We start from the raw sequence: 22,273 nt of genomic DNA on the forward strand, positions 1-22,273 counted from the left end.
TCTGGAATCGCCAACCAAAGTGGTGTTTGTGATCCCCAAATATCCCCCATGATACAAGAAGAAGGCCAGCCTCATTGATGAGGGATGGGCTGCTAAATCCACCCGCCACAGTAGCTTGCGAAGCTCAAGAAATGCACACATCCGTTCAGCAACATCCAAACGCTATTGAGATAATTTCCCTTTTAATTGTTACAGTCCCGGAGGGGGGGGGGTAGTGCCATTGTGAACACGTTACAGTAGACGCACCTGAGCAGAAAGAAAACAGGGAGGGGGGGTCCAGAAGTCCCTTTCCGGGCCTTGCTGTGGAGGGCGGGGAAATGGTTCTGTTAGTCCAGGGGTAGTCAACCTGTGGTCCTCCAGATGTCCATGGACTACAATTCCCATGAGCCCCTGCCAGCATTTGCTGGCAGGGGCTCATGGGAATTGTAGTCCATGGACATCTGGAGGACCACAGGTTGACTACCCCTGTGTTAGTCAACACACCCTTTCCAGGGCCACAAATCACCAATACAAAAAGAAGAAATGGACATTCCAGTGCAGCGGACTCATCGTGTTCCTGTCAAGGGCACATCATTTGGGGAGGGGGAGGATCTGTGCTACATTTACAATGTTCACATTAAAAGTTGCACGTTCCTCTTCACAACAACTGACAGAAAGAAGTGCTTGCAACAGAGAGCCAGCGTGGTGGCCAAGTCAAGAGCAGCAGGCTCTAATATGGAGAACCGAATTTGATTCCCCACTCCCTCCACCTGCAGCCAGCTGGGTGACCTCAGGCCAGTCAGGGTTCTCTTAGAGCTGTTTTTGCACAGCGGTTCTCTTTTGAGCTCCCTCAGCCACACCTGCCTCACAGGGTGTCTGTTGTGGGAAGGGGAAGCCGCTCGGAGACGCCTTCGGAAAATGAAAAGCAGGGTATAAAAAACAGTTCTTCATAATGAGAGTCAGCTGAACTTTCTGGCCAGGTATAAAATCTCTGTTGGGGGGGGTACATGGGTGGGCAGCAGAGTGCCTGCTGTATAAACAAGGTGGCCCCAAATTCAAGCCTGGCATCTCCAGATAAAAGGATCGCTAGAAAGCCCCATTTCTACCCAAGATTCTGGACAGGTGCTGCCACACGGAGCCCATATTCTTGACCCCAAAATGCGCCCCCCCAAGTATATGACTGATCTGAAGGGTACAAATCACCTTGTACCTGGGAACGGAACTGGCGTGCTCACAGCTGCCCACCTCAATTTGACGTCCTCTCCTGCTCCCCCTCCCTGCAGGATTTTCAGGCTGCTCAGAATTTGCTTGTTTTTTTTAAAGGCTACAATGACAGAGGTGTGCATAACAGTTCTGTGCAAAAGGAAATCAGAAGCGAAAGGTGGCAGCAGGTGCAGAAATCAACTTCCTGAGAATCTCATCTTTTGCTTTTTTTTGTGACCAAAAAAAAAAAAAAAAAGCAGATCCCTAGCCCACACCAACTTTGCTTGGTGACACTCTCAGAACTCAGGAAAAGGGCTGGGTAAAGCCGTCTGGGAACCAGAGGGGAGGGCCATAGCTCCTTGGCTTTCCCGAAGACCAGCAGAAACAGGACAAGCCACGCAAAACGATAAAAACACAGAATCATGCCAAAGAAGAAAATTATCCCAAACGTACACAGATTGGCACCTGTCCTATTATTCAGTTTCTGCCCACAGAGAATTTTTTTTCTTTTTAAAAAGAAAGCTCCCACTGGGCCTAGACCTACCGAGTTGTGCATTGCGACTGGAGGATATCAGGGTGCCGTTTCAGAGCATGTTCCTTATAAAGACAGTGTTCAAAAGTGTATCAAAAGTGTTCTGAGGGGACGGGAATCCTCCCCGCACCACGTGATGTTTGCCATCCCCCTCGAAAAAAAGCCCTAATGGGCCTACCCACCCCAATACGGCCATTCTCTCCTTCTGCCTGCAGATCCCAGCGAGCAGGAGGAAACCCATTCTGTAAAGTGCTAACTGCTGCCTCACAAGAGCGTACCGAAGGCAGAGCAAGTAACGTCAGCCTCTAAGCTAAGCAAAACTCAAAAACATTTGGGTGGTCCTGGGCCAGGGAATGAAGTGGCCAAAGGGGGCAGAGCCCGTTCGTGCCATCCTGGTTTACTTGGGAAAAGCAAGGGGGAGGGGGAAGAAAAAAGGTAAAGGATTGTACCATTTACAGTAATCCCGGAATTCCTCCCGAAAATGAGGGGACAGCCGAGAAGATTTGTGCCTTGCTGGTGAGTAAATGGAAGAGGGTAACCGGCCGCTGCTGGGAGCAGGATGCGAACCTAGGCCAAGCATCTCTCGGCTCTAGAAGGACTCCTCTGTTCCTAGATTCTGCTCTCATCATGGCAGGGGCCGGAAGCTTGGCTCACTCACTAGCTCAAACCAGTGAAGAAAACTGAGAGCCCTGTGCCGACAGCTGTCAAAACCCCAGAATCCTACAGACTCCTCAGTTTCCTTCATCTACACACAATTCAGGCCACTCCCTTGACGCGGGAAAGGTCGCTGCAGAAGGCCTCGGACTCAACTCACCCAAAGTGAGGACTTAAGAAGGCCACTTTACGATTTCCTCTTGCGTCTGTTTTAAAACTTGTTTTTAAAGTTACTCCTAAGGTGGTTTGATTCCCCACTGGGGGCAAAAATACCAGAGGAAAGCAACACGCAGCTCATGGGTGCCTTGTTCCAGTAAGAAAACAGCAGGGGAGAAAAAGGTTTAAGCCTTCTTCTTTCTTTCCCCCTGTCAGTCTCTTCAGTCAAGCAAAACCTAGCAGTGACATTTGCAAGAAGAAGAAAAAAATGTTGAAAATCAGCCCAGAAAAATGATGCATCGACTCCTGTGAAATGTGGTCGGGCTGAGAACGATTTAACAATTCCTATTAAATGAAACTGGGTTTTCTGGCTGATCTTAGTAGTATGAACACACGCACATACAGGCTCCGTAAAAGCCCTGTTCACACATTACCGCGAACATGTGTACCTCCTGCATGTATAGGCATACGTTCATAAGAAACGGCATTGCACAGTTTGCAGATTAACCCGGAGGCTGATAACCAGATAAATGATAGTACCTAGATGGACATGCATTGAATGTAACATAATGTAACACAAGAATTACACGATGCATGTGGAAAGACAAAGCAAGTGTACGCTGTGCAGGGATTATTCATGCGCAGGGTGCCACTTGTGAGCAGGGCTCACATGCGGAGAGCTCATATGCTCCTTTCACTACCTTCCCCAGACCAAATTAACTTGCTTTGATGTCTAGATCAGCCGAAGTACGATTAGTAATACCTCTGACCATGGTTTGAAGTGGGTTTGCGAACCACGGTTTGAAGCAGATTTGCAAACCACGGTTTGAAGCAGATTTGCAAATCACGGTTTGGCGATAAGTGCAAAACCTTTGCTTGCCCTACTTGGGCATCCCAGGAAACCGCTAACAGAAATGGAGGAAGGGATCTGCATGTGAGAAAGGGGGGTGGGTGGGGAGGAGCAGCGCGCACAGCCCCACCGAGCCCTCCCAGCCTTCCTCCCCATGGTGTGGAAGATCAGCCAGAGAGTCTGAGAAGTCGCAGGATGGCTGCAGGCCCAGGGCAGCTTGGACAAGGCCGCAGCCGTCACTGTTCTATATGAGTGAAATCGTAGCAGAAGTTTAAGTTACTGGGAGGCTTTGGGACGGCCGGTGGGGCGTCCGGGATGGGGATGTTCTCCAGGTCCAGCAACCGCAGCTTCAGCTCCATCGACAGCAAGATATCCAGGTCGGTCTGCGTGTGTTCGCTAGCCATTTCCCGGCCCAGAAGCACGTTCAGCCCGTCTGTCCACAGGCAGAACTGAAAGGGGAAGTGAAAGGGGAGGTCAGTCCGGCTTCCACCTTGCATCAAGGGGGGACTGGAACTGTGCCTGTCCAGTGCAGGTGCAGCTGGACCGCCGAGCCACAGAGAGGTGAGGGGGAACCGTCGGCAATCGGGCATGAGGGGCTGCTTACCGCTATCCCCCCCCCCAAGAAAACCCTCTCCTGCTAGCTCCTTTCTCCCCCTGATGCAGCCAAAGCCATGCCCAGAGCCCTGCTCTAGAGCAGGGGTAGTCAACCTGTGGTCCTCCAGATGTTCATGGACTACAATTCCCATGAGCCCCTGCCTGTGAATGCTGACAGGGGCTCATGGAATTGTAGTCCATGGACATCTGGAGGACCACAGGTTGACTACCCCTGCTCTAAAGACTCACCCGCCACCATGCAACAAAAATTCCTCCCCCAGAAGCAGCTCACCTCGTACCGCGTTGGGGCAATGAAGTTCAAATACTCCCCTACGTCGTAGCTTATGGAAAAGGCAAGGTCCAGGAGATCCTGGAGGGGAGAGGAAAGCGGGAAGGACTTCAGGTGTTTGCAGGAGGGACGGCACCCTTAATAATGACCACACAACCACAAGCCCAGGAAAGAGCCAGAGAAGCAGCCCCGGCATTCTGCAGCAGCTCTGGCTCAGCAAAAGCACACCGGGCCCAGCAAGCAGGAATGTGCAGCCACCTCCGAGGCTGGGTTTGCCGTCGTTGCCTTGCAGAGTTCTGGCTCCCTCCTTGGCCTCTTGAGAGTTAATTTGCAAGCTCTCTTTTGCCTATGAGCGAGCGCTTTGCTTTTCTGCCCTCTGGCAAGCAGAGTTGGTGGCAGAAAGTGCCTTCAAGCCACAGCCAAGTTTACAGGAAGCCCCAGTGGGGAATTTCAAGGCAGGAGGCGAAGAGAGGTGGTTAGTCACTGCCTGCCTCTATGCTAGCAACCCTGGGCTTCCTTGGTTGTTCCCAAAAACCAGCATGATATTGTGGTTAAGAGCAGTGGCCTCAGATCTGGAGAACCGGGTTTGCAGCCAGCTGGGTGACCTTGGGTCGGACACAGTTCTCTAAGGGCTGTTTCGCAGAACTGTTCTCTTAGAGCTCTCTCAAGCCTATGGGAGGAAGAGGAGGGGATGGTGATGGTGAGCCACTTCGAGACTCCTTCAGTTAGTGAAAAGCAGGGTACAAAAGACTAACTCTTTGTCGTCGTCTTCCCATCCAAGTTCCAACTGGGGCTGATCTTGATCAGCTTACAAGATCTGGTGTGCTTGGGCTAGCCTGGGTCATCCAGGTCAGGGCGAACGAGCAAAGGAGCCTCTCGCAAATCACAAGCTACCAAATCTTCTTGGACATCCCCCAATAGTCGGGGCTCTTCAGACATGGCCTTTTGGTCCTGACCCAGTTGCCAACTTTTGATACCACCGAAACATCTCAAAGGAGGGGTAACGGCCCTTGCGGTAGGAATACCGGGAGAGGCCTGTGCCTTGCAAGGCAACTGACCCCAGAAAGCGGGTGGGACACGAACACCCCTGTTTGCAAGGGACCGGGCAGGGAGGAGAGAGGAAAGGTGGTGAGTTTGGACCCAGCTAAGGATGCACCCAAGCTTACCTTGTTCTGCTTCCCAGAGCTCTTCTCCTTCGTGTGTGGGCATTCCCGGCCAACCAAGAGAGCCTTCATATCTGCCACAGGAACTGCAGACAAACACACGGACGGGTTAATGCTCCTCTGAGCTGTGCGACATGCGTACATCTTGACATAGGCAGAAACAGGGAATTAGGCGGAGGGAGGGTATCTCTTACGGCAAAGTGTGCTCGCCATTTCTGGGCTTTCCCACCTGCACAGAAACCGGTATCTGAAGGGAAACGATGCACAGTACAAAGAAGTAAAATGTATTGTTATCAGGGGAGGGAGGGAGGGAGGGAGGGAAGGAAGGAAGGAAGAAAAAGAAAGGAAGGAAGAAAAAGAAAGGAAGGAAGGAAGGAAGGAAGGAAGGAAGGAAGGAAGGAAGAAAAAGAAAGGAAGGAAGGAAGGAAGGAAGGAAGGAAGGAAGGAAGGAAGGAAGGAAGGAAGGAAGGAAGGAAGAAAAAGAAAGGAAGGAAGGAAGGAAGGAAGGAAGGAAGGAAGGAAGGAAGGAAGGAAGGAAGGAAGGAAGGAAGGAAGGAAGGAAGGAAGGAAGGAAGGAAGGAAGGAAGGACTGACTGACTAAGGGAGCAGAGACCAGAACCCAGAGAAATCCTCCTACAGTCAGATGCCTACCGAGGGCCCTGGGATACTGGTCATCAGTGCCAGGGGGAGCGATGGAGCAACCTACCTTTGTCCTGCAGGTTCTCGATGGGTGGGCTTTCTAGACCTTCTTCGGCATCTCCATAGTGCAGAAATTTGTGGTTGGGAGAAAGGCGGCAGTACCAGAGCTTATCTGCCAAGGAGGGGCAACAGAGCCAGAGTCACTCGCAACGTGATATGAACGAGCACAGAAATTTAGGCAGCAGGACAACTAACACGGACTCACTGGGACGGCGGACTTAATTTCTTTCAGCCCTTCCTACCCCAGTGCCAAACAGTAAGTTGCCGGCATCCTGGAGGGCCCTTGCCAAATCAGACCATTCGGTCTGTGTAGTTCGGCATTGCCTACTTTGACCGGCAGCCGCTCTCCAAGAGGGTCCCTTTTGGAAACTTGCCCCCTGGAACCGGAGAGACCCAAGGCTGTTCTCAAGGCCTTCCGTGCACAGAGCTGGCGTTCCTTCATGCAGCCATGGGGCACCTCTCCCCACCTCTTCCTTCCAAGCTGCACTCCTCGGACGTTTGCTTTCCAAGGGTTTTAGGAATCGGACCGCATTGTTCCCCCAAGCCCAAAAATTCTTGGAAATGGCAGCCACACACTAGGGCTGGGGTAGTCAAACTGCGGCCCTGCAGATGTCCATGGACTACAATTCCCAGGAGCCTCTGCCAGCGAATGCTGGCAGGGGCTCCTGGGGATTGTAGTCCATGGACATCTGCAGGGCCGCAGTTTGACTACCCCTGCACTAGGGGACCGTGAACTCCTAGATGTAGCTGAGTTTCCCAGGTAACTCCCGTCCAGATGCAGCTAGACGCAATACACTTTCCAGCCTATATCTCCCTGGGGCACAGGGTCGCCAATCTCCAAGCAGGGCCTGGAGATCCCCCCAGAATTAAAACTGAGCTACAGGGAAAACAGGTGCGTTGGAAGATGAACTCTGTGGCTTTACACCCCGGCTGAAGTCTTTCCCCAGGCTCCGCCCGCCCCCCCCCCCCCAAAAAAAAATCTCTAGGAAATTCCCAATCCAGAGCCGGCAACGCTGCCGTAGGTCCCTTCAATCGCGTCTCTGATCCTCACCCTGTCTGCGTCTGCTGCTGATCTTGCGGAAGAGGGTTCCCTCGCAGAGGTGCAGTAGCCTCTGCTGCTGGATCAGCTTCAGAAGCTCCGGTTTCAGCTGCTCTCTCAGTTCCCTGGGAACAAAAGATGATGGAACGAGAGTCAAGGATTTCAGCATAGGTCTGGAAATGCCTCAGCTAGACCACACACACACACACCATCACCGTCCTTGTAGCCAGAGTTCTACAAATGCAACATTTCCCCCTCCCCTTTCCTCGAGCACCCTCCTGAAAAGACAGTGGCAGGAGACCAGAGAGCACTGCAGGCAAAACAAGAACCGCTGTAGTGAGGATGGAGAATCAGGCAAAGTGGCCCCACGTTCCTCCTTCAGCCAGCTGAGTTTCCACCTGTAGGCTTCTTTGGAGGGAAGATTCCATGATCAGGGGGCAGGTACTGAGAAGGCCCTGCCACCACTCCACGCTGAATTCATCTGCCTCTGCTGTGACATGATGTGGGAAGGCTCACCATGGGAAACTGTACACGTTTATTTATTTATAATTAGATTTCTATACAGCCCTCCCATACGGCTCAGGGCGGTTCACATGCAACATTGCAGGGGTAATACATGGCACAGTCTAAACATATAACACAGTCACAGAATAACACATCAGCAACAATCCAACAGTGGTCCTAAATCAACAGAGCTCCAATGGCTTTGGCCAGCAATAACCACAACCAATATTTGCATTCATTAGCCAGGTAACCAGAAGCTAATCTGCATGGGTACCCTGACAGGTACTCCAAAGCTAAAAGGCAGGGTGCAGCCAACACGAAAGCTGATTTTGATCCGTTGCACACATACACAAATGCACAAAGCCCCAAAACTTTAGACTCACAGGACCGGTGCAGCTAAAATCTCCTCCTGGTGCATCCGCTCCGTCTGCCGGAGACGCAGGATCTCGCTGTAGTTCAGGGCGTTCACCCGGCTCTTGAAGAGTTCCAGGGAAGTGGGCCGTAGGGTCAGGGTCCTTGTGATCTGCTCCCGAACCACCTGCATCACCTGCGGAAGCCAGGCGGGGTCATCCCAGACAGGGCTTCACCCACCACCCAGCCAAGCCCTCCACAGACCTCACTCCCATATGCTGTGCTCACTCAATAAAGAACAGGCTTTCAGAAAGAGCAGCTGACTTTGAAGACAACATTTCCTGATATCAGCCAATAATTCAGTGACACTGCTGAGCTCTCCCCCATGCAAAGACGCTTCATGAGCACAACAAAATACACCACCCTAGCACATGCATACAACTTACAAATCTACAAGTTTATTCCCCATCAATCCACAATTTGGCTGACTGCAAAAGAGAAATATGCTTAATGGCCATTTTCCATCAGTGGGCAATTTTTGCCAATCCCCCACCTCTTTCTGAAGACCCCCAATTCACCGCTCATACCATTCCTCAGCCCCCCTGGGGTCCAGGGAACTCAGGATTAGAACAGCAGAGGAGGTTGTGTTCCTTTGGCACAAGGGCCTTCCATCAGTGCAAAACAGCCTCTGGATTCATCAGGATTCATTTAGCTACAGAATTCTGATACTTTCCAAAATAACAGTACCCCTTCTTGTATTTCTTGGCCTGGGCATTGCTTGCTTTTCCCCTTCCAAAAGACTAGTTTAACCTCTCCTGTCCTGTTTTCCAGCTTTTTAATTCCCTGGCCTGGCAACCAGTCCAGGTGTTGAAAAAAACCAGACAGGTTTGGTAAAACACCTGTCAGGCAGCAGCTTTATTGGATTTGCATCACAGGCAGCTTCGGATCAGCCTGCTGAGTTTCCCTGCGCCTGCAAGACATCCCTGAGCTTGCCAGGAAAATGCAGCCAGGCCTCACCTTGTCAAAATCTTCCTGGGTGGCCCTCATCTCCTTCCAGGTCTTGTTCAACAGCTGGATGCAGATACAGAAGAGCTCCTCAAAGAAGTGCTCCTGGCCGAAGAACATGGGGTAGAAAGCCTGCGCTGTCTCAGAGCCTGTAATTACAGAGGGACACAGACTCTGAGTCTTCCCACTCTTCCTTTCATTTCTAAAACGCCAATGGAGAAGTTCCCCAGGATCCACTCCCCAATATGCTTCTCCCCATCTCCCGACTGTGTTCTCACAGCAATTTTTAATGGGTAAAGTCTCCTCTAAGATCATGTTGGTGGGCACAGGTTACATCTGCTTATATTTATTTTATTCATTTATACCCTGCCTTTCTCCCTTAATTTGGATCCAAAGCAGCTCACATTTTTCTCCTGTCCTCCATTTTGTCCCAATGACAACCCTGTGATATAGGTTGGGTTGAGAACGTGTGACTCCCCAAAGATCACCCTGTGAATTTCCATGACACAAGTGGGGATTTGAACCAGGGCTTCCCACGTCTTAACCAGTCTGCCATGCCGGCTCTCTGGCTCTGAGAGGCTGGGAAGAACAGGTTTTGCGAGACAAAACGTGCATGAGAAAAGAATAGAATTCTATAGATTTCAGCTTCTTTCCTCCTTTCCTTTCCTTTCCTTTCCTTTCCTTTCCTTTCCTTTCCTTTCCTTTCCTTTCCTTTCCTTTCCTTTCCTTTCCTTTCCTTTCCTTTCCTTTCCATTTATATACTTCCCTACCCAGCAAGACGGCTCACCTTCCCAAGGGACTGGATCCCCAACACCCCAATAAATTCTCTGCAACTTCACAGCCTCTGCTTCACCCCCTCAGCAAGAAGGAATTGCCCATCACAACCTGATGGGCCTTCTGCTTTGTGAGTCGTATTTGTATGAACTTCAGCTGCCTTTCCTCCTTTACAGAGTTCTAGGTGGCCCAGAGCCACACACCTACACAGCCCTCCAAAGGGTCCAGATAACCGGAAAAAGAAGGCCTGCCCTGTCACATCCACAGCCGGCTCCTTGACAACAGAAGCTGCTGGGCCACAAGAGCAAAGCATTATGGGCCACGGAGAGGACCGTCAAGTACTCACAAGTCTCTCCTACGTGAAGGATCTCGCAGAGCGTGAAGGCGAGCTGGATGCTGCTCCGGGCAAATGGGCACTCGTGTTTGTCTTCTCGGCTGCTGTTCTCGAGGACAAACTGAGAGAAAAGCCCCTTTCACATGACCGTTCTAAACCAGAGGGGTATCTGTCATTGGTTCGGTTCCGGCAGCTAAAATAGTCGCGTCCAAAATGACACCCAAACTCCTTTAGCAACCGGCTACCGAAATGGATTACCATGGCTGCCAAAGAGAGGACCAGAGCCTCCTCAGCCCTGCAAAAGACACGGAAGCAACGCAAGAGAGGCAAGCCCAGCCTCCAAGGTCAGGGATCAGTTTATTTGGTTTACTTTATACCCCATTTTCCTTCCCCATGGGAATCTAACATGATTGACCACTTTTCTCCTCTTCTCTGTTTGATCCCCACAAGAACCCTGCGGGGTAGTCTAGACTGGGAGCAGGTGGCTGGGTCAGCAGCACCCAGAGTGCTTCCATGGCAGAATGAAGATCTGAAATATGGCACTCTCATTCCCTGTCATTTTAATCACTACAGCACACATAATGCATATGTTTTATATATACTTTATATATACAGCACGCACAATACACACACACACACACACACACACACACACACACACACACATATACGCAGCATTAAAAGGATCCCTTTTACTCACTAGTGGAACTTTCCGTATCATTAAATTCCAGTATTTATTATTTATTTCACGTACGGCACATTTGGTGCAGCCAGGAGATGCGAAGATTGACTGGCAACCCGGCAAGGGCCATTTGCAGCCGGTTTGCCATTTCCTGCCTCCATGCCATGACCCCTACTGTTCCTTGGAGGAACTACCACTCAAATCCTTGGGGGTCTCCCATCCAAATACCAGCCAGGGTCGGCCCTGCTTCCAGTGCACAGGACTCAAAAGAGCGTGGCAAAAAATTAGGTTGGGTCAAAACAGCCCTTTAAAATTGCATCTCTCAACAGCAACCAATCAGGAAGGCTCACACACAAGGCAATCCACAGCTCCAAGGCTGCCTAAGATCAAGTCAGGCTATTGGACACGTTGCTCAATATCATCTGTTCTGATTGGCTAGGATTTCCCCATGATCACAACCGAGGAAGTGCCTTTCCCCACATCTGACATCTCTTTAACTGAAGGCTTGACTCAGGGACTTCCTGCGTGCAGAGCAGGGGTTTTACCACAGTGACGGCCCCGGCCCGATTCAAGAGACACAGAGAGCAGCAAGAAGAGAAGGGTGGGAAGGAAGAGGAACCGCAGAACAAAAGAAAAGAAAGGTGCTTCAGTTACCCGGCTGTAGGCGCTGGGGAAGTGTCTGGAGAAGTAGACCATGCTGTCCAGGGCAAGAAGCCCGGGAGGGATGCGGTGCAAATCCATGGCAGGATTACTGTTATTCTGCAAAAGAAATGACAGAAATGCGAGCTTCAGGTTTCTTGTACACCATGAGCAAAACACGCACAATTCAAATGTGGGGCTGAGTGCCTCGCGGCCGGCTTCTGGAGACGGGTGTTCCAGGGGTTGGCCCTATCCAGGTGCACCCAGCTTTGCTGAGCGCACCCGGATTGGCCCATGCAGGCGGAAGTGCAGGACGGACACCCAGGGCTGTCCCAGTCATCGCTCCGCCCAGAGTGGCTTTTCACAAATATTAGAGCAAAAAAAGGGTTAAGATTCTTAAATCAGCTTTAAATAAGGGGGCCTTCCCCAGTGCTACCTTTTAATAACATTTGCACTCTTTTGAGTGATTGGTGCTCTCCCTCCAGGTTTAAGCGCGTAGTTCCCTAGAATGACAACCCCGCAAGAACTCACCACAAAGCCCAGCTTGCGGAATTCCTTGGCACACAGGGAACGCCGGCGTTCTGTGTTGAAGCTGCCGGCGGAAGACTCATTCTCCAACTCGAAGGCGGTGTGGCGCAGCGACTGTAGAAGCTCCCTTTGCTCCTGGGCAGGGAACAGTATTTGGAACATTTCTGTGCTGCCTCTCCAGGACATGCTGGAGCTGGCTCCTAACAGAATGACACTAGCAAGCAAACAAAGCAATAAAAACAAGCCGGGCCAATTCAAAACCCTGCCAGGACTCAAAGCGGCACAAAATAAAACAACAACAGTCAAAAATTACATCGATAGACCAAGGCCTCGTGTTCAGGGCAGACCATAAGAACATCTAAAAAGAAAAAAGATGGCTAATTAAAACCCTAGGTAAAGAGAAATGTTTCAGCCTGGTGCCTAAAGGAAAGAAAGGGAGGGGGTCCAGGTGAGCCTGATGGAGCAAGGGTTCTATCTCAGGTCTCCCTCCATCTCTCCTCACCAGATGGTGGCACAGAGAGCAGGGCTTATCTGATGGGTGGGACAATTCAGGAGCAGGTGGTCCTAATGAAAACTTCCCCCCAGTTCCAGGAACACCCTCTCCTCACCCCTTGGCCTTGGAGCTTGTATCAAAATTGTGGGATGAGACTGAAACGTGAGGGAGAGGCAAGCTGTGGAGAGATTTCAGTTTAAGGAAGCCAAGGCAGGGAAGGGATTGCGATGGTCACACGAACAGGAAGGGAGGAGAGCAGAGCTGGGGGGGGGGGACTGTAACAGAAGGGGAGGGAAAAAGAGGCAGACCTGTGAATAAGGATCCATGGGCGTCCGCATTCGATGTTCCAGGAGGTTCAACGTGAGGGACTGGAGTACGTAGAGGTAATGGGCCATCTCGTCACCAATTGGCTCTGAGGCGTGGACGATGTTCTAAAGGAAAGGTGCCACACAGCTGATCTCCACAGCCAGCCGCTTGCACGGCCTCTCCCTTTTCTCCCACAATGCCATCTCCCATCTCCCGCCACCAATGGGGACGAAACACCAGCCCTTCAAGGCCCAAGAGGGAGAGGGAGAGGCCTAGCAGTGAACAGCCAAAGCGGGATGGAGACACACTGACGCCAGGTGGGCTCTTCAAGATGCTAGAAGCAGGGAACTCAGAAGCAGGTGTGCCGAGAAATCCAAGACAAGATAACCAGTGCCAGAGCGCCCCACTTGCCCAAAAGGACGCCCACCTTGTGAATAAATTGCCGGAGGTTCTTCTCCCCCAGATAGTCCATCATGTCCTAAAAACAGAAAGCCGTAAAGGATATGATTCTGACTGTCCAGTGTCACCTGCCTTGGAGGAAGAACAACAGGCAGGTTCTTACCAAAGGTTAACCTCCCCCCACCCCAATCTTAGGCAGGTGATGACCAAGACCAGAGCCTCTTCTGTGGGGGCCCCTTCAAGACGTTCCTGCCCCCCCTTACCCTCTTTTCCGGTTCACTGGCATTGAGGAGCAGAGCGATAAGAAGAGCCATGGCTTTCAGCTGCAGCGGCTGAATCATCCTAAGAGGAAAAAGGGAGCAATGGGGGGAAAACTTAAACGTCATATGCATTCCAAAGGAGTCAGGATCGCCCTGCAACAGCCAAAATATAAGCAATGTGGGGGCATTGTTGTTTGTCTCCCCAGATGTATAGCAGAGCACCTAAAAAGCAGCCAGCAGGATAGGAAACTAGACAGAAAATAGGGCTCTATATTCCCCTCCATGATATTTCCCTAGACAGAAAAGCCCTCCTTCTGGAATGTTGCATTTAAGCTAGAGAAGGGACAAGTGGTACAAAAGTTCTTCTTTGCCAAACCTAATCAGGTTCTTCTTTGGAAAACCTACTTAGCTGCCGCCTTTGGGGAAAAGTTCACAGCCAAGTGTGTAGATTAGAAGTTGTGTGTTTTTGCAGGGCTGACGCACGTTTCCTTTCCCCCATCCCAGCCTCCTCCCCAACCATGGCCACCCTGCACCCCATAACATTTTTAGCCTTTGGTTATTTTTTTAAAGGTAATTGAGGCATCACTGTAGCTTAACCTCATGTCAATTACTGATTATCGCCCTCTAATGGTGGAGCGTGGAAAGCGCAGGGGCTCAGCAAGCCGACAGAAGGGAAAACTTCCAGATTGGTCTTCTCCATGCCGCCATGACTGCCCATGCTTGTCCTCAGCGAAACGTGATGTCAACGAAATGAGAGCAGAGAGGAGGGACTTTGGGATGTTAATTTCATTCCTCCACTCAAGAGGAGGTGGTTAGAAAGCAGGGCAAAGCTGTCGGCTTACTCTTGCAGAAGAGCAATGAGGCGGTCCAGGGTCACTTCGTGCTTGACCAGCTCGAAGAGGGAGCGGCTGGTGGGCACCATGTTCTCCAAGATGGCCAGTGAAATCTGCCGGATGGAGGGGTCCATCGAGGCAACGTTGACATAGCTCACAATCTGCAGCCCAGGAAGAGAATAAGAATTTACAGAATCAAAGGGACCAAGGGGGCCCACTGCTGTCCCATTTCTCCCTCCCCCTTAATTGTTTTGGCTCCTGCCAAGTAATCCTGAGGACTGACATTTTCAGAGGGTCTTGGACCTGAAATCCTCATAGCTGCCTTACAAAATTACACATCTCGATTTGAACCCAAGATGTGCATGTTGTAGAGTTTATGTCTGCAGATAGGACACAAGAATCAGACAGCTGCAAAATAGCACAGATATTCTATTTTGCGACAGATAACTCTTCATCTGAGTCCCACTCAGGTAGGCAATCAACCAGGAATTTTCTGAATTTCTTAAGGACTCATAAGGACTAGAAACTGACTTCCTTTATTAAATTCTGTGCAGCTGCTTGAACAGACAAGCCCTGGTTCTGTGGCAGGAAGCACAGTGGAACACATCTTTCACACCCTCCCAGGAGAGGAAAGGCCTCCCATATCATAGAAGTAGCCAGAGCAAAAGTCTGGAGTTTTCTACAAATGGTGACAGGGCAGGAATTCCCGCCATCACCTTTTCTTTTCTTTGGCTTCCTACAGTGTGCAAAAAAGCCCAGCCTGATTGGCCCGCTGTCCAGCTCCTGGAATACACAAAGATTTGCTGCCAGGGATTTAGAGATTAGGTTGTTTGGGTCCTGAGGTATCGCTTACTTTTTTAATGAAGGTGGGACTGAGGGTCTCCCAGGAAACGAAGTCATGTTCCATCAGCTCCATGAAGGCCTTGAGAGCGTGCGCTAGAGTTTCCCCTGTACTGGAGCAACAGACAGGAAACAGGGTGAGGGGGCCCTAGAAACGCCACCCGTGAGAGGCCAGAGAAGGAAGAGAGACACTCAGAAACTGCAGGATGAAACATTACAGACACCTAGAAAAAGAGAGGGGAAGGGAAGGAGGGGAGGAAGGGAAGTATAAACATTCCCAGAAAAAGGAAATTCCAGAAAGACAGGAAGCAAAGAATGAAAACTTAAGGTTTGAACATCTTGACCTCTGCCACAAATCTTTTTTATTTGTTTAAATGTAGACGGATTCTGCTGAACAGCACACACACCTTATAGCCCTTCTCTGTTTTATTGTGGTTGTTCAAGAACAGAAGGGCTCTGCTAGATCAGACCCATGGTCCATCTAGTCCAGCATCCTGTCTGCAGCTTCTCTGGACGTCCAACAACAGGGCATGGAGGCCAAGGCTCTCCCCTGAAGCTGCCTGCTGGCACTGGCAATCAGAAGTTTACTACCTGTGTAGTCCAGAGATCAGGTGATTATGGGAAATGGGTAACCCCGCCTCCATGAAGATGTGGAAATCCCTTTTATTACAATCTGTGTACGCTCATGGCCTTTCCCCTACATTCACTGGCAATGATTTCCATAATTACTGGTTTCGTTGCAGGACTTTCTCTATGTATCCCCATACATTATGTTAAGAAAGGCATCACACCAAACTATGGTTTGAACACACCGCAGTTTACAACCAAAAGCTCGAGCTGCCAAACCACGTAAAAACAAACTGTGGTTTGAGGGTGTCCTGGCACTTTTCTTTCTTACATTAGACCTGTTTTTATGCGGTAGCTGACAAATACAGAGCAACAGCTGTGCCTAAGTTCTGTACTGACAGACATCAGGCCAAACAAACCACGGTTCCTGATTGCTTTGAGGCAAACATTAGGGAGAGAACGGTGACATTCGTGCTTGGCTTGAATACTTTCTGGGATATCTGCTTGACCACTGCTGGAAACAGAACATTTAACCAAATCAGAGATCCACAGCCTCGTGGCACTTCCGGATTTCAAGAACAGGTGGATCACAAAATGGCTGCCAAGGTGAGGAGAGAAGATTGTGCCCAGCCACAAAATGGAGGCCAGGGCCAGTCTCAGAACATTGGGAGGCTGCTAGCCAAGCATCCTCCAATGCAGAGCGACTTTCCAGACAGGTGTTCCTTGGAGAACAAAAGTGGATGCCCTTTTGGCTCTTCTCCTGCAATTCTGGCTCCAATGAGGAAGGCCAAAACTGGCATTTTGATTTGGGGAAGGAGGAGGTGGGCGTGAGAGAAACACGACAGTGGATGCCATGGTGTCCACAGTGCCATGCCAGGGATTACTAGACTAGATGGGCCTTAGTTGAACTAGATGGACACTCTAAGACAGGGGTAGTCAAACTGCAGCCCTCCAGATGTCCATGGACTACAATCCCCATGAGCCCCTGCCAGCAATTGCTGGCAGGGGCTCATGGGAATTGTAGTCCATGGACATCTGGACGACCACAGTTTGACTACCCCTGCTCTAAGATGTGTAAACCCCTGAATGATACTTCCCCTCCACTTGACCATGGAGAAGGTTGCAATGAAATATCTTGGCTTATGCTTCAGGAAGGCCTGTTGCAAACGCAGCAGGGAAGAAGCAGCAGACTCAGCTAAAGATCCAGATGGGCTGTGCACATCCCGGAAATCCCATTCCAGCAGAACACTCACTTGTTCTCCTCTTCCACGATGAGGAACAGCTGGTTCAGGCCGTTCCGGCTGATGAATTCCTGAGCGAAGGCAACGTCTCGCGAAAGCCTGGCCAGCTTTTTCAAGGAGTCGGTCTTTACGTTCAGGTGGTTGCTCTGGATCCCACTGTACAGTTTCACCGCCTCATGATCCTGACAGGGAGGAAGGCCAGGAGATGACCAGACATGCGTTAAAGTCCTGCCAAAGAGGCCAGCAGCCCAGGGCAGTAAGAGACACACACAGGTTAAGCGTGCCAGCCAAAGGGGTCTCCTAGACTCAAGCACTGTGATTATCTTTGGAGGCCCAGCCTCAGTCACCTGCCTCTGAGGATTATGCATGTAGCAACCCGGGGCAGGGCCTTCACTGTTGTGGCACCAAAAATCTGGAACTCCGTCCTAAGGGAGATTCATCGGCCCCCTTCTGTTGCCCTCTTCCACCAGTAGGTGGAGACTGTTTTTAATATTTTTAACTGATTTGCGTTTTGAGGGGGGAGTAACGATTTTAAAATGTAGTTTTATTATTTGTGTTTTAATTCATTGGCCACCTTGGCAGCCGTCCTGCCCTCAGCATGGCAACGCTTGTTTCAGAAGAAGACTTTTTAGGACAAGCACACCCACAAATTGCAGTCACTTCCTTCGCTCTCGAAACCCTCCAGATTGTTGATGCTAAGGAAAAGAGGTATAAAACTTGGCTGGAGTAACAGAAAAAGCAGAGATGTTTTTTTATACTTCACTTTTCACCCCCCAAAGGAGTCCCAAAGCAGTTTACAAACATCTTTCCCTTCCTCTCCCCACAACAGACACCCTGCGAGGTAGGTAGGTCTGAGAGAGCTCTGACAGAACTGCTCTTTGAGAGCAGCTCTAAGGGAACCGTGACTAGCCCAAGGACACCTTTAGCTGGTTGCATGTGGAGGCGTGGTCAACCACTCTTTAACCACTACACCACGCTGACTCTCAGAGGAGAAATCCAGTGGGCAGAATGGGGAGTCTGCAGCTGGATTGTTCAAATCCTCGTCTAAACACTACATCACACTGGCCGTCATCTTGGGAGAGATCCAGATTAACACCACACAAGGAAGATGTACAAAGGAGACTGCCCCTTAGCAGAGGTCTTGACAGTGAGTGCTGATTTTAGAAAGGAGCTCACCGGCGCCGTGGTCAATTGCAGGATACTCCCATTCTTAATCTCCCCACGGTTCTAGCAAGGCAAAACATAAAGGGAAACAGTTACAGAACCAAAATCTTGCCTCCAGCAGAGAAGTTGGCAACAGTCCAAGCAACAGGGACTGGCTAAAAGCCAATGCTCCAAACATACACACCGACTCTGTGATGTAGGCCTGCTGGCCATCCACATATTGCAAGGCGTAGCACTCCGAATTATTCAAGTTCCACCTGTAACAGAGACCACCAAAAGAACTTGGGCGACAGGCACACACAAACAGAAGAACTTAGATTGCAGGAAGCAGCATCGCTTTTAACTCCTATTCAGCATCTAAGCCCCATCTCTGGTCGAGGCCAGACGTATTTCCCACAGGCCAGGGATCACCAACCCAATGTTTATGGTTTTCTTTTGGGAACGCATACGCGCTCTGCCACAAGGCAAAAAAGTTACTCACACATCGCAAACCTCTTTCACAACCGCTGACAAGGGCTTCGCCTGAAATCAACAAACAGCACAGAGAGACTTCAGCATGAGATGACCCCATCAGATCCAGCATTAGTAACAGGTCATTTACGACCCCAATATACTGAGCCGCTGAAAGGATGCTACTCTATAAAATCCTGAGATGAACAATTCAGCTGGACCCGACAGGGAATACAGAGAACATAAACCAGCAAAGGAGGAAAGTCACAAGTGAACACATTAAGCTGCTTCCTACTGAATCTGACTGGTGACCCATCAAGGTCAGTATCGTCTGCTCAGGCTGGCAGCAGCTCTCAAGGTCTGGCCTTTCGCATCACTCACCAAATGATCCTTCTACCTGGAACTGCCAGGGACTGAATCCACCCACCAAGCAGACGCTCTACCAATGCGCCATGACCCCTCCCCTAATTAAGAGAGGATTGTCTGGGGCCGTCTTGAACACACAACGCTACCTGGTTGAGTTCTATGAGCTGAGGGATGGCTCCCATCATCTGCACCGCAATTTTCACAACATCCTTGGAGGGTGGCATGGTCCCACCGGTCCAGTTTCCACGTCACGGTACCTCCTGAAAGAGAACAAGGTGTCTAGAGAAACCCCCCAGGAGCAGCTGAGGGGCAAACTCCACGGGTGTGACCAGCGGACACCTCCCCAACTAGTTCGGCCCTGAGGGACCCACCCATCACCAATAACAACCAGCAAGAGGGATTCCCCACAGGCAGCAGAAGAGGGATTCATCTAGGGATTGAAGAAGAAGAAGAGTTGGTTCTTATATGCCGCTTTTCCCTACCCGAAGGAGGCTCAAAGCAGCTTACAGTCACCTTCCCATTCCTCTCCCATTGGATGCAGGCTTAGGCAAAGTGTATCCAGGCTGCCACTCTGTGCCCCATGGTCCGTCACCCGCCGTCTCCACAGCGCACATGAAGCCAGCAAGGCAGCACCCAGCGCATGCACGGAGGGATGTCCTCTTCCCGCTCCCGGCAGGATCCTTCGGGCAGAAAATTAGCTCCCCAATGCACCTTCTGACAGAGTGAGGTTGTACTAGGAAACCCACATGTGGAGAAGAAGTACATGTCATTAAACAACAAGGTGTCCTCACATTGCGTTTTAGACAAGAAATCCATTGGGGCAGAAGCCTCTCTTTTCTCTAAAGCAGGGGTAGTCAACCTGTGGTCCTCCAGATATCCATGGACTACAATTCCCATGAGCCCCTGCCAGCAAACGCTGGCAGGGGCTCATAGGAATTGTAGTCCATGGACATCTGGAGGACCACAGGTTGACTACCCCTGCTCTAAAGCATCTTCTTCGGGTGCCATCAAGTCACCACTCGAGCCAACCCTAGGGCCATGGGGTTCACAAGGCATGGACACACAGGAAGAGGCCTTATTGTGAACCAGACCACTGGTCCATCAAGGTGACCTCTGTCTACAAAGACTGGCAGTGGTGCATCCGTGTCTCAAGCACAGTTCTCTCACGTCATCTGTTACCTGATCCTTTTAGCTGGAGATGACGGGGATTGAACCTGGGGCCTTTTGCATGCCTAGCAGATGAGCAAACACTGAGTCACAGACACTCCCGGAGGCAAGAGATGAGCAGAGGTCGTTAGTCACTACCTTCCCCCCTATAGCAAACCCAGCACTAAGCTCCATGAGGCCAGACTAGGCTGGGCTACCAGGTTGCTAGGAGGCGGTATATCACATCCCTTGCTCTTTCAAGGAAACCAGGCCCTACCAGGACAGGAGCAAACAGCCCACTTTCCTCAAGACAAACATTTGAGTGACTGCAGACATGATGTTATTACATTTATCACTTACAGGGAGTTTTAAGGGCATCAACATTACACAACCACAAATAGATTGGCAGGAAATGACACCACACCCAGCGTGCCAGGTTGCTACAAGCATGCCAAAAAGGTCACACACACCTAGGGTCTTGCAAGGTTGGGGCAGTCATATCATCATTATAATAACAATAATAAATATGATAGGACAGAAAACACAACTAGGCCCCTGCCTTGGGTGAAAGGTACACAAAAAGACTATAAGAAGGGCCCTGCTGGATCAGAACAGTGGTCCCTCTAGTCCAGCTTCCTCTCACACAGTGGCCAAAAGAAAACCCCAAAGGGGGATCGATAGGGTCGCAACAAACAAAAAGCAACAAACCTCGCCAACAAGTAGTTGGGATCCAACAGGTGAGGTGTCCACAAATCAAATCATAGTAACGTTTACTGTGCACAATTCATAAAGTTAAAAGCATAGACAACGCCCTTAGACTAATTGTTGAAATCAATGCAATTCACACCATACAACGCTGGGCCTAAAGCGTTTTGACCCCAAAATGGGTCTTCCTCAAAGGTCTAATCCTGAGAACACATGTGATGCAGCAGAGAATACAGGTAGCGGCCAACGAGATTCAAAAATATTTTTCAAGTTATTTTTTATGAATCACACAATCAATTAAAATGGAGCTCCAAAGCTGCTAAAAATTCCTGGTGTGAGTCCCTAACTTCTGTGCAGAGATGAAAGCAGGTAAGGCAACTTAATTAAAGCTTGCCAGGTGGTTGATCCCACCCCACCCCCACTCTCAGCTTGGCCACTTTTCCAGATCTAGAAAGGTCAGCCACTACGCTCTGTGCATGCTCTAAAGCACTCTCTCTTAGGAATCATGAACAAGCTCTGGGGTTGTAACAAAGCATCCCATTTATGCCGTCTGCCGTTCAATAGGTCCTGTATCTCCCCGATTTCCCGGTCCCCGTTTCCCCCCGCAAACTATTTGCTCTGATCCTGGGGATCTATCCAGACCCAGGGAGGGATTCCAAGAGCAACAGGCTCAATTCCACCAGCACGCGGAATCCTGGTGGGATCAGTTTTCGAATTCACATTTTTAACGCTGTTTTCCTCCACTTGGCATCCCGCTAGGGCGAAGAAGGAGGGAAGCGGAGAGAAGGACGGCGCAGGAACGGGCAGGTCTAATAATAATAATAATAATAATAATAATAATAATAATAATAATAATAATAATAATAATAATAATAATAATAATAATAATAATAATAATAATGGCATCTGCCGTCTCCTTTATCCCCGCAAAGAGACGGGCATGCATGCACGGCCGCCACACGCAAGCCCCTTTCAGGAGAGAAGAGGCCCCCGCCGCCCCCACGGCTCGCTTGGGCCGAGCAAAGTTCTGCGGAACTCGACGGGGCGGCTCTGCTGCTCTCCCCGGAGCCCGCCCGGAACTGGGCAGAAGGCGCGCCGCTCCCTCCATTTTCCCAGGACCATTGCGGGGGGGGGGGGGGCTCGCCTTAACCCCTTCCCCGCCGGGCTGCTGCGGGTACCCACCGTCCCTGCCAGCGCCTCCCGCGCCGGATCCGCGCCGCTTGGCTCGGGCGAGGCGCGCTGGCCGAGGGGCTCCCCTCCGCGGGCGCCGCCGCCTCCGCCGCTGGCCTCCTGCTCGGCGCTCGGGAGTTCCGGGGCGGTGGCTCGGCTCCCCAGCAGGGTGCGCGGCAGGCAGGCAGGCAGGCAGGCAGGCAGGCAGGCGCCGTCCCCGCCCCCGGGGAGGGCTCGGCGGGCTGCAGAGGTCCGAGGTCCGGGGCCCGGGCCGGGCTGGCTTCCGGACGCCGCTGGAGAGGGGCGCGCCGCTCGTCCCGCAGCTCCGCCTCCCGCCGACCGTCGGACGGCGCGGGGA

General features: G+C 50.9%; 1 protein-coding gene across 2 annotated transcripts; it reads right to left on the reverse strand.

The window, feature by feature from the left end:
- Nucleotides 1-165: 165 nt before the first annotated feature.
- ELMO3 (engulfment and cell motility 3) lies at nucleotides 166-22,175 on the reverse strand. 2 transcript variants are annotated; one of them, XM_077310846.1, is made up of 22 exons: nucleotides 21,928-22,175; nucleotides 19,041-19,154; nucleotides 18,560-18,600; nucleotides 18,263-18,335; nucleotides 18,091-18,141; nucleotides 16,927-17,096; nucleotides 15,120-15,219; nucleotides 14,276-14,427; nucleotides 13,437-13,515; nucleotides 13,202-13,252; nucleotides 12,777-12,899; nucleotides 11,979-12,110; nucleotides 11,463-11,567; nucleotides 10,139-10,247; nucleotides 9,031-9,167; nucleotides 8,046-8,209; nucleotides 7,171-7,283; nucleotides 6,127-6,231; nucleotides 5,424-5,506; nucleotides 4,261-4,338; nucleotides 480-3,823; nucleotides 166-346 (listed from the first exon to the last, which is right to left on the reverse strand). In XM_077310846.1, the coding sequence occupies exons 2-21, from the start codon at nucleotides 19,116-19,118 to the stop codon at nucleotides 3,611-3,613; spliced, it is 2,157 nt and encodes a 718-aa protein (XP_077166961.1). In that variant the 5' UTR covers nucleotides 19,119-19,154; nucleotides 21,928-22,175; the 3' UTR covers nucleotides 166-346; nucleotides 480-3,610. The 2 variants fall into 2 exon arrangements, with proteins under 2 accessions (XP_077166961.1, XP_077166962.1); XM_077310847.1 differs by lacking the exon at nucleotides 21,928-22,175 and adding an exon at nucleotides 19,408-19,721.
- Nucleotides 22,176-22,273: the final 98 nt, after the last annotated feature.

The sequence above is a fragment of the Paroedura picta genome, chromosome 14, assembly GCF_049243985.1.
Source record: "Paroedura picta isolate Pp20150507F chromosome 14, Ppicta_v3.0, whole genome shotgun sequence".
NCBI lineage: Eukaryota > Metazoa > Chordata > Lepidosauria > Squamata > Gekkonidae > Paroedura > Paroedura picta.